The 11,408-nt window shown below is 51.8% G+C and overlaps 2 protein-coding genes across 2 annotated transcripts; both read left to right on the forward strand.

The window, feature by feature from the left end:
- Window positions 1–50: 50 nt before the first annotated feature.
- Window positions 51–5,706, forward strand: LOC108863938 (probable basic-leucine zipper transcription factor R). The gene is made up of 4 exons (XM_018638672.1): window positions 51–500; window positions 2,393–2,548; window positions 3,043–3,543; window positions 5,497–5,706. Exons 1-4 carry the CDS (start codon window positions 51–53, stop codon window positions 5,704–5,706), a joined length of 1,317 nt encoding a protein of 438 aa, XP_018494188.1.
- An 803-nt stretch (window positions 5,707–6,509) lies between these two features.
- Taf4 (TBP-associated factor 4) lies at window positions 6,510–9,111 on the forward strand. The gene is made up of 5 exons (XM_003741226.2): window positions 6,510–6,854; window positions 7,004–7,113; window positions 7,232–7,411; window positions 7,570–8,277; window positions 8,419–9,111. The coding sequence occupies exons 1-5, from the start codon at window positions 6,644–6,646 to the stop codon at window positions 8,656–8,658; spliced, it is 1,449 nt and encodes a 482-aa protein (XP_003741274.1). The 5' UTR covers window positions 6,510–6,643; the 3' UTR covers window positions 8,659–9,111.
- The last annotated feature ends 2,297 nt before the right edge of the window (window positions 9,112–11,408 follow it).

Consider the following 11,408-nt stretch of genomic DNA (forward strand, 5'->3'; position numbering starts at 1 on the left):
CCGTGCTCTGTCTTCATCAGTAAGCTTGTTTATTTCAGTAGAGGGCGGAGATGGCGTCGGGTGCAGCAGGCAATGGAACACAAGCTTCCTTGGAAGATATGCTGAGTACCGATGTCGACGAATCGGTCGTCAACGCGTTGAAAGGATCTCTCGAGTCACAACTCTGCGATGATCCGACCCAGGCATCGATTGGAACGGCTCAGTTTCAGCCACCGCAGCAGCAAGCTCAGCAGCAGCAAGCGCCACAACAACCGTTGCCGCCGCAAGGACAACAACAACAGCAGCAGCAAACCACAATTGTCGCCCCTGCTCAGCATTTCCAAGTCGCTACCACCTCGGCCATCACGACATCTACCGGTGCAGTTATAACGACCGCTCAACAAATGCAGACCGTGTCCGCAGTCCCGGTAACAGCTGGCGGTCAACAGCAGCTGAGCGCCATGCACAACCTCGCAAATGTTGCATCTCAGCAGTCACCGATCGTCGTGCAAAAACCTCAGGTACTTCAGAGTCTGGATCATTATCTCGATTGGGAGACTTCCATAGGGGGGTTCACAGTGCGAGGTGATTATTGAGAAATCATTGCGGCTCGAAACGCGGGCCCTGTGTCAGCAGAGAGTTCGAGGATACTGGGCCCGCCTCGCTAGTGTGAGCCACTATCTCATCCCATGATCACTTCGTGATTCAGCTGAGTATCCGACGGTCGAAATCTGGGCGACGGAAGTTAGTTCAGTTTCTCTCTCTGGTGAGAGGACCCAATATCGATTCGAATATCGCGCTCGCAAGAGCGTCGCACTGTGAACGGAGTTTCCGTTGTAGTAGAAACCAAAAATCGGATTCGCTTGGCCTAGTAACGACCGACAAAACTTTCAAAGGCACAGTTTGACGAGCGTAGCGCCAATCGCCGGAGAGCACTTCTCGAACCCAGAAAAAAAAAACTCCGAAGAGTAGAGTAAATTTCGAATCTCGTCACGTGTGACGTGTTCCACCTGAGCTGAAATGTGATTCTCCGCCACGGGCTTCTCTACCGGTGTTTTTGACTTTCCCGGTCTCCGTCGTGTGAGGGTCGATCGGCTCGTTTATCTCTTTGTCGATATTTTCCTTCGGAGTTCTTCCGTTGCTGCGCTTTCCCCGCAACAGGTCTGTTCGCGTGAGCGACACGCAGACCCTTGGATAGGATGGAAAACAGGCATGCCGGTGGTGTGCAGGCTAGGGCAGCAAGCTTAGGAGGCGACGGTTCCGCTCGCCAGACTGTTGAGAGAAAGGGAACATGGCGGGCTCTAGAGCAAATCCCTCGCACCTTCATTCGAACGAACACCGGACGGGCCTTCGGGGAGCGAGAACCGAATCGAGGATTTTCGCGTATATTCCCGGGATGCGTTTCCAGCGAGTGCTTCAATAAGACTTGTGAGTTCATGGCAAACAGTTCGGGTGTCGTCAGGATTTACGGACTTCGTGGATTTGGCTCGTAGAATCGTGCATTTCGTGGAGGATTCGCGCGCAATTCCCGCTTTGGGTCGTTTTCTTGTGGCCCCTGCTTGCGTATCCTCGTGCCGTCCACCTACATCCAAGTCTTCTGAAAATGCGAAGCGCGCCCAATGTTCGACCGACCATTTTTGGCGAATTTTACATGTCCTATATCTCGACTGGGAGGCGCAAACCAAGTTCTCTAAATTGTAATTGATGCGAGTGCTGAACTGTCTCCGCACGCCCGAATTCCATGTCTGGGGAGTCAGAGTCGTTAAATCGTCCACCGTTGTCCCGAATGCGCCGACCGAAAGGACCGAATTAGCCAGACTCGTAGGCTGTCGGTAAGGTCTTTTGTTTGGCGTAATCTCAAATAGCGGCTATTCTGTGAGGATAAGAGGCTTCCGTGTTGGCAGCAGCAGGCTCCCTTGCCAGCCATCATCCTTGTGTACTCAGATGATGCCCAAGTCCCTGTTTCCGAGCTCCTCATGCCCAAGATCGCCGACATTGCCGCCGGCTGATCTATTCCGTCGACGAATCCTATATCGTGCTGTATCGAATGAGTGTCGGAACAAATCGACGGTCGAGCTGTTGGACACGCGGACACGCCGAGCGGATAGAGGACGCTCAAACAGTCCCTCCGTGCATCGACTCCGCTTTCTTGGAAGGATCGATATTAATCGATAAAAAAATTCAATGCGAGAAACTGTGTCACGTGACCCAGTCGATCCCGAACGCCTGGTCACTTTTCCGCTCTCTTTCTCACCGAACTCGCATCAATCGTTCACCATCGCGGGATATGGGGATATAGTTTTTATGTAGAACTCGCGCCCTGTACCACGCGTCTAGTCGTCCTCGAGTCTCCAGCATTGATACATTTGTGAGCAATACCCGCAGAAGAACTACAATATTGATTCTCCCCCAGATCCACGTACAGGTTCGACCCGAGAGCGAGAAACAGACCCAGCCGACTGGGCTTCAACTCGTCAACGTGCAGAGAAACATCAAACCCGCCGGACCGAGAGTGATCCTCTCGCAGCCCATCAGGATGGCGACCAGTCCACAAGTCATTCGCACTTCGGTATGCAGGCAATCAAATAATATAAAATCGAACGCACTATAATCTCTTTCCTATATCATGAACTATACTCACCTATATACCCATTCGTATCATTGAATATTTATCATCCCCGTAAAAAAAAACTGAACATGAACGCGATGACGAGTTGTTCACATGCTCCGGACGACTCCTTCAAGATCAAACCGAGAAGAAAAGAATGTTGAGCGATATATGAACGGAGTTAATCGTTATCGATTTCAATGGTTCGACTTCGTCTGCAGCAGCAGACGCGGATAATAACGCCTCATTCGATGGTGGCTGCCGCTTCGATGCATCCTGTCCAGCAACATCACCACCTGCATCAGCAGCAGCAGCAGCGCGTTGTGCCGATATCGAACCACATGCAGCTGCAACATCAACAACAACAGCAACAACAGCAGCAGCACCAACAGCAACAACAACAACAGCATTTGTATTACTCTCACCCGGCTCAAATCAGTCATCGACCTACTCAGCATCCTAGTCAGTACTACCGATTCCCGGTGCAGCACCATCAGTATCCTGGTTCTCAAATGGCTGCTGTGAGTCAGCATCAACATCAGCAGCAGCAGCAGCAGCAACAGCACAGTTTATACCAAAGAAATGGTGCTTACATACCTCATCCATCTAGTCACTGGTCTCGTTCCAACAACTCTAGTCCGTACAATATGATGCCGACAGCCTCGTCATCACAGCAACAGCATCAACAACAGACCCATATGAATAACAATCGTTTGCCGATGAGGCAAAACGGTCCCTCGTGGGACGACCACGTAGTGGGGATGCCGATGACGTCCATGTACAATACCGGGGGCCATCCAGTTGTCGGTAGCGGCGGTGGACCCGCGGCAGGTGTACGCATGATGGGACCTCCTCCGCAACCGCACCCTCCCCCATCGTCGCCGTCGACAATGAATCGGATGTTAATTCGTGAACGCCCACCTCCGTCGGCCTTCCAGGGACATCGCAGAGAGGACGTAAGTAGCGTAAGAACTTGTAACTGGGTTCACCGTTGCCAACACCAATCTCAATCATTCACTACTGTCGTTGTCGCCATTAATTGTCAACTTGTCCGAGCGTTCGAGTCGCTATCGCTGGATAGAGCGATCGCTCGCTCCGGTCGACTCGAATCCGCTAACGACGAGGACGACGCCGTGGCAATGGTGTCTTTGTCCGCTATCCGCAATTGAATTGGCATATATGCAATGCGCGCAACGGCAGCAGCAAGCAATACGCAAAAACCCAACCACCACCATGATCACCACCATCACCACCGCAACCCACAATCCCCCACTTCGCTCTGACGTCGAGCTTCTCGTTCGTTCGTCCATCTGTTCACCAACTCACTCAAAGACCAATGTAGTCGAGCAAGAATATCGAAGTCGGGCTGCTGACTTTAAGCGTCGACTTGTCGATCGATCGGTCGAGCTGTGTCTCCCTTGCATATTTTCTCGCGCTTCCTTCTATCGAATCATCACTAATTACAATGATTGTCGTCATTGATGATTTCGCTTCGCTCTCTCTCTCTCACAAAACCTCACTTTCCCCCTTGTTCATTTCCATTTGGGGTTTCAGCTCCTGGGAGGAAAGCTGCCGCAACGCTAGGAGGCGAGACCTCCTCGTCCGTCTATCGCTGTAGTTTCTTCCGGGGACCGCTCTAGTGAACAGTGACGTTCCGAGTAGCACGGAATCCCGTCCGAGTCATTTCGGCTCTCGGGAGCCGTTCCCCGCGCGGGGCGACTGCGAGGTTGGAACAGCGAGCTCCTCGGCGCCGCCCCCTCCTCCCTTTCAAGAATTCGATCCTATTCTGCTCACGGAAAACTCATAAAAAACCCATGAGCTTAGAGTGAAAATCGATTTTCCATTCCGATGCTTCGGAGCTGGTGCTGAGACTTCGGTTGCGTTCACTTTTTCAACTTGATTTCACCTACCGGAAATGAATGGGGCCCTCTCTGAACACTCCATGGATATCGCGGCAGATCATTCCCGGAACATTCAGCGGCGAGACGCGGTGTGGGAGCGAGAATCCCATTTGGTAATCCGGAACGGTCGACGAAGCTTGACGTTGGAGTCTAGTGGAGTTCGTATGGTGGCGGTTGTGTGAGTCGGGGTGGTGGTATTCGCTTTGTGGTTTCGCGTTTACTCAGCAGTTCGCTCAGATTGATCTCAAGAAAAGCAGATAATGGGGAAGATTCGACTCCCTGGGAGCCCTCCCGGAGCAACATGCGACAGCGCTACGATTTAACTCGCGCACAGCGTCGTGAGGGTGCTCGACGCACTCGCCCCGTCGGGTCGCCAATAAGCCAAGATCTCTTGCAAAGATCTCTCTTGAATCAATCGAGCTGCGGCGAAAAAAATTATGAAGCAATCGCTTAATCAATCAGAATTAGAGTCAGTCACTCATCCGATCAATCAATCAATCGATCATTCCCATCCCCATCCCATTTTTGTACGATCTTTCGATTTCCGGGTGTTGGTCTCCGTGTCCCAGCTCTGTCCTCTCTGCTGTCCTGGGTGATTCGAACTCTGAAGATCCTTCCCCGCTGCCCCTTCGACATCTACATCAACAACCACAGCGACAACAGCAACGTCAGAATCAACAACGACAACCACGACGGAGAAAGGCAGTCCTGCGGAATTCAGTGTAGAAACTCCTTATCTCGTCCTCTCTGTAATTCTCTATGCCTTGGTGGACCGTCGTGGTAGAGTCCCCAGAGAACTTCCTGCCCGGTTCGCGCTGGTTGAATTTTCTCGCTCACTGAGTGGTCCCGATCTTTTGATGCACCGAGTGGAGTCGAACGAAATCGAAAACTCTGATTTCTCTATCAATTCGTCGCCGTCGTCCGGAGCCTCGTCATCGCGAGCGTGTTCAGCGGGGGACCTTTGAGTGACCCCGAGTGACACTGTATGTCCCGATGGCCTCCTTGCAGAACATCACCTTTCAACAGAGCGTCCAGCTTCGTCCTGGCACTCTGTTGATGCGTCACGACCAGTCGGGTCAATTCCAGTTGGTGAACATGGCTAACATTGGCCAGCCACGACTCACGATTCCCGTATCGACGCCAGCTGTTGCCAAAAGGCCTGGCACACCGCAGGTAGGCGACGACATCTTCTTCTTAGGCGGCGGCTGCTGCAACTGAGCCGCGACTGCGAGAACAAAGAATGCGAACGGATGACAAAAATCCGTGCCCAGACTCCGCTGACGACAGATTCTGCCGTTAAACGTCTTTCTTGAGTTCGTGTCTTGCAATTCTTGCCCACATCCTCCCCGGACCCCGATCGCTCCTAGAGCGACTCGATCCCCCATCCTGCTGCCGTCTTTCTGCCCCGCCCCCTCCTGAGTACCCACATAGAAAAGTAGAGCACTCACGCTTGCTAGCTTGCACGAATTCTCTCGAACCTCTCGTGTGTTTGTTCTTGGTTTCCCCGTATGCTCGATCTCCCAGTTGTATCTACGTCGCTTTCCCGTATCCCCTCTCGAAATATCAGTATCCAAGTTATGACTGGAAGTTGCGCTCAAGATAAAAGCGAATGATAGGATTTGCCGCGAACCTCTAAAATAATTCAAGAATTCAACGCTCTAATTGGTCGAGATCTACACCTCGCTGATCGGCTCGCATGATCAAAATCGTATCTCATGGCGTTGTTGTGCTCAGTCTGCGAAAAACCCAAAAGTAAACTTCGATTCCCATCGCACTCTCAAGCAGCACCGAAATATCGTTTCGAGATATTGTTTGTATACCTAATCTCTTCAATATGTTCAGGCTCGAGTCCGTGTGCGTGTAGATTCTTCGCGTAGATCGGGAAAGAAAAAGCAGTTAAGCTCCAGGATGGGCCATCGGAATCCTCGATCTCGCTGCTGGAGAACTGCTTTTATTTACTATTTTTGGGAACTCTCCAGCTCCGACTCTCTTCTCTAAGAAACTCTTGATGGGTCGCGAGGAATATTCCGGTCCCATCCGTTCGGGCTTCCCCCCGCCCGAGTTGTTCGATGGGAGAAAGGTCCTCCGATGTTATCTAAGTTATTCTCGTACGCCTCAGGTCGTTATCCATCCGACGTCTTCGGGTCAGGTTGTCATGCAGCCTGGGACAACGATGGCCGCTCCTCCTGTCAAACCTCTCACGGTACAAACAAGTCATTCCGGTAACGTGCAGAATTCAGGAAGCACTCAGAACACAGCATCCCAAATGTCTCCGAACACAGCCAAGAAAAAGTGCAAAAACTTCTTAGCCACTCTGATCAGGCTTGCGTCCGATCAGCCAGAGCAGACGGCGGCCAACGTCAAAGGTGGGTCATGCAATCCAATCGCAGTCCGGACTTTCTCCCCATGAGCCTCGCGGGACCTTGATCCAAAAATCACTCAGATATGACGAGGCTCAGGATATTGTTCCTCGGTTCTGCATAGTCTAATATTTTGGTGATGATTTCCCGAACAGCTCTCATCCAAGGTCTCATCGACGGTAACATACCGCCGGAAGACTTCACCACGCAGCTGCAGCGGGAACTGAATTCGTCTCCGCAGCCTTGTCTGGTGCCTTTCTTGAAGGTTCGTCTCAATTCGCACCCCATCTTTGATTTCGGCCATCTTAGGGAATGAGAAGCAAACCTGCATACCATGACGAAAGACTTCCGGGTTTCCCTGACAACACTTTCTGACATTTCAGAAAAGTCTTCCGCATCTGCGACAGTCTCTCATGACGAAAGAGCTTTCGATAGACGGAGTTCGCCCACCGCCTCCAGGATCGTTGACGATAGGTCAACCAGGGGTTCCTCAAGCCATCATTCGCTCCGCTCCCACGACTACCGTCCGACTTCTCCATCCCACCCGGATGGTCACCGTAACGGTAGGTTTTGCTGCTTGAAGCTTTATGCTTCTCCGCCGCGAATGACTTCGATAGCGTCCGACTCGTCCGATGTGACGAGCACGACGAATTTCACGAACATGATCTCGAAATGTTCGGGCAAAGTGGAACGACGACAAAGCATCGGTCTCCGCTTTCAGCCCTCACCTAGAGCCATCCTGAACACTGGCCACATGATCTCAACCGGGATGACGAAGAGCATCGTTGTCCAAGCGCCGACGCCGAACAAGCCAATGAAGGACATCATCGCCAAGCCTGTCGTCCAGCAGAAACCTCCTGGAGCCGCGCCGAAACCTCAGGTGATTCGGAGCGTTGTCACCGCGGGTCCGAACGAAAAAGTTCGATACGGCTCGGCGCTGCGCGAGGACGACGACATCAACGACGTCGCAGCGATGGGTGGTGTGAATCTCCAGGAGGAAAGTCAACGAATTCTGGCGAGCAGTGACATCGTCGGAGCGACAAGGAGCTGCGGTGACGACGTTTTCCTGAATAGCTCGGCTCTCGAGAAGCGAATCCATGTGATCGCGAAGAAGCACGGTCTGGATTCGGTCGACTCCGACGTCATCAAACTCATGTCCCATGCGGTTCAAGAAAAATTGAAGGGTTACATCGAGCGATTGAATATAATCAGTGAGCACCGAGCTGAGCCCCCGGCGTTCAAGGCCGAACCAGCGAAATTCGAACCCACCAGCGATGTCCGATCTCAGCTCCGATTTCTGGACGAGCTCGACAAATTGGAGAAGAAACGCCACGAAGAGCACGAACGAGAGTTACTCATACGAGTGGCGAAGTCTCGAAGTAAAGTCGAAGATCCAGAGCAGCAGAAATTGAAACAACGAGCCAAAGAGGTTTGTTGAACGATGGGAATCACAGCGAACGTTGACCTCCCGTAACATCGATTCACGGAGAAAATGATCATCCGGATACCTCCATCTCTGACGAGGAATCGACTCACAAGAATTCTCTAACTTGAATCTCTTCGTTTATAGATGCAAAAAGCTGAAATGGAGGAAATGAGACAACGGGAAGCGAACAACACCGCGCTCCAGGCCATCGGTATCCGGAAGAAGCCGCGTTTGGACGGAGGCCTGGGGGCCTCGGGACCGGGCGGCGCTAAAGTTCTCCGACCACGGATCAAGCGCGTGAACATGAAGGACATGCTATTTATGTTAGAGAGTGATAAGCACTGGATGCGGAGCAACTTTATTTATAAGAGTTACTTGAAGTGAGCGGAAGAGCAGCGAGCGCTCCGGAACTGTCGCTGGCGATCTCTCTGAATCCGCGGGGCCATTTTGCCGCGGTTTTTTCTACCTGCCCTTGTTGAAGTGAGAAAAGATAATCGTTTGTATATCTCCAAGCTTCCCCATTACCGGCGATTCACACTCCGTCGTTGAACATACATATATGTAGGTTGTCAGACCACGAGGCCGTTTTGTATAGAAGTGCAATCAATCACTTTGTTCCGAGAACTTCCGAAAGGCATGGATTTTTATCAGGTTCGTTGTAGAGTGTACCGAGCGCTGTTGGGGCGGAGCGCGATGTGCGTCGACGAATATTTCGAACGGAGCGAGGCGGATTATCAGGAAATGACATCTGGTCACGTCTACAAGAACTGCTCGGAGGAACGACAAATACTATTCTCGACTTCGATTGTGAATAAAAATTATCATGGAGAACATGGTGAGAATCACGGCAAGGCATCGTTCGTTCGGATCAAGCTCATATGTAGATGAAGAGTTCGATCTGATTTACAAGGCATGTCCAGGGTCTCCATCTTTGGTTTGCTTATTTCTTGATCAATTCCGCTCCCGGAGCGGGTCGCGACGTTTCTTACTTGCGTATGAGAATCCGAACAAAAGGGCTATAATACACGGCATCTCACAATCATCGGATATTGACTCGTCATGATCATACAGCTGGGGGAGGGAGGAATCAAACCTATTCATCTTCTAATGATTTGCCTCTGATCTGAGAAGTTGATGAATCCTCCAGGGTTGCACCGGTACCTATACCTAGCTCCGTGAGGTACCGTCCCAGATGCCCGGTGGGCACTCTCCTCCTAGTTGGGTACAGAGCCGGAGAGTTCTCCGGGATGTCGGGCATTCGATGCCGTGAAGAGCCAAGTGCTGGAGTTTGATGAAGGTGTGCTGGGAAGGCCTTGCCTCCGGAGGTAAATTAAGGCCCGAAGTACTTGGCTCGGTCGATTGACCAGTGCCTGCAGTACCCTAAAAGATGAGGAGCTCCATTTAACTGATCGCGCAGCAGCGGCAGCAAGCAAATCAGATTGTCCACCGTTGTTCGTCTAGACTTTATAGACTCTGAGGAGAGTTCCGGCTTCACCTCATCCCGACCTCTCGCTAGGAGGCGCTTCAAAGAAAGCAAGACGCAACGGCGCAATGGCATCCTCCGACTGATGTAATTGAGACTGGAGACTCTGTCTCGACCCGTTGAACGCAGCCAAGCTCGATGCCGATATGACGCCCGAGATTCCGGGGCACCCGTTGCACCGATGACAACGAATGCGAAGGATTCGGATGGTTAGTGAGGATTGACGAATTTCCAGCTTCCGATGTATGATTACACGTCAATATTGTTATAGTGGGAGAAGAACTGAACGTCTTTTCGATGCACTCGCTAACGTTTCCCGAGCCTCCCGGAGCGGCTCCTCAAACGAGTATTCGCGTCCTGCCGGCTTGTCCAGTTTGAGCGGTTTGCCGAGACTCAGAGTGGGCGATCATCGCGCCGCGTCGTATGCGGCCACATCTAGGAATCATTTCAAGACTCGAATCGTTGTTATAATATGCATCCGATGATGTTTAGGGAGATGGTCAGCAAGTCGAATGTCAGTGTTTCCCCGATCCTCTCGATGCCGCGTCCCTCTATCCTATAATCATAGGATAGAGACCGCTGCGCTGGTATTTTTAGGCTCTCCTCTTTTCTTCGAAATGCGCGCCTTCTAGGGGACTCACGTGCACCGAAAAATACGTAGGCGATCGATCTCGGTCGGCAGAATTCAGAACCTGTCACTCTAGGCTCGACGCCCGGTCTCATGCAGTCGACACTGCTCACTCGAGTGTACCGTTGTATAGGCTTGGAAAGATGCGTTCCGGACGAGGAGCCGCCTGGAACCGGAGCTCGGATTGCAGAATGTCGCGGAGGCGCAAGTTCGGCGAAACGTCAGTTACGAATTCTTCTGTGCATTGCGAACGCGTTTTGTCGGAGGCTGTGACGAATTCCTGTATGTGATTCTCTTCCTCCCTCCCCCCAGGAGATGAAGGCCGCATCCAGTCCGTACTTCCCGGCGAGGCTCGGATGGCTGTAGGAGCCCAGAAGGTCGCGAGTAAAGGTATGAATCATGAACTTTCCCGCCGCTTAAGGTGACAATAAGCAGCTTCCGATATCATCCGCTCAACTGTCTCCTCCAGGAATGCAAATGGGAGATCTTCCTCAAACCCGCTCCATATTCTCCGATGGGGGAACTTCAATGGCCACCGAGGACCCGAAAAGTTAGTTAAGATCTTTTCCTCTTATTCAATCGTTTCTGTCCAGACTCGATCCGTTCTCCCAATGTCCGAGCTTAATTCGAATCGGCCAACTTTGCAGGTTTGTTCTCTGCTACCAAATCCCTCATCACTGGAGACGATATCGCAACGGACGCTACCAGCACGTCAAACGACGAGGATTTTTCCACTACTTTCGAGGGATATCCGCGTCACTTAGTGGTTGGAACCGTCAAGTCGGGTCCCACTGCGAAGATTACAGAGTTGGTCCCTTCTATGATTCTTCGGTGAGAATCTATACTCCATACCATCGTGGACGTTCGTACAACAGACCTCACGCTTTGTCGCAGGTGCTGTCTCATTCTTGGAGTGCTCTCTTTGTTCTTCATATTGGTTCTCGGCATCTTCGCCAAATATTTCTCGAGGGAAGCGCCGACATCTGCCGCTACCGAAATCGAGACGCACGAGCCGACAACTCG

The sequence above is a fragment of the Galendromus occidentalis genome, unplaced genomic scaffold, assembly GCF_000255335.2.
Source record: "Galendromus occidentalis unplaced genomic scaffold, Mocc_1.1 scf7180000077128, whole genome shotgun sequence".
Classification (NCBI taxonomy): Eukaryota; Metazoa; Arthropoda; class Arachnida; order Mesostigmata; family Phytoseiidae; genus Galendromus; species Galendromus occidentalis.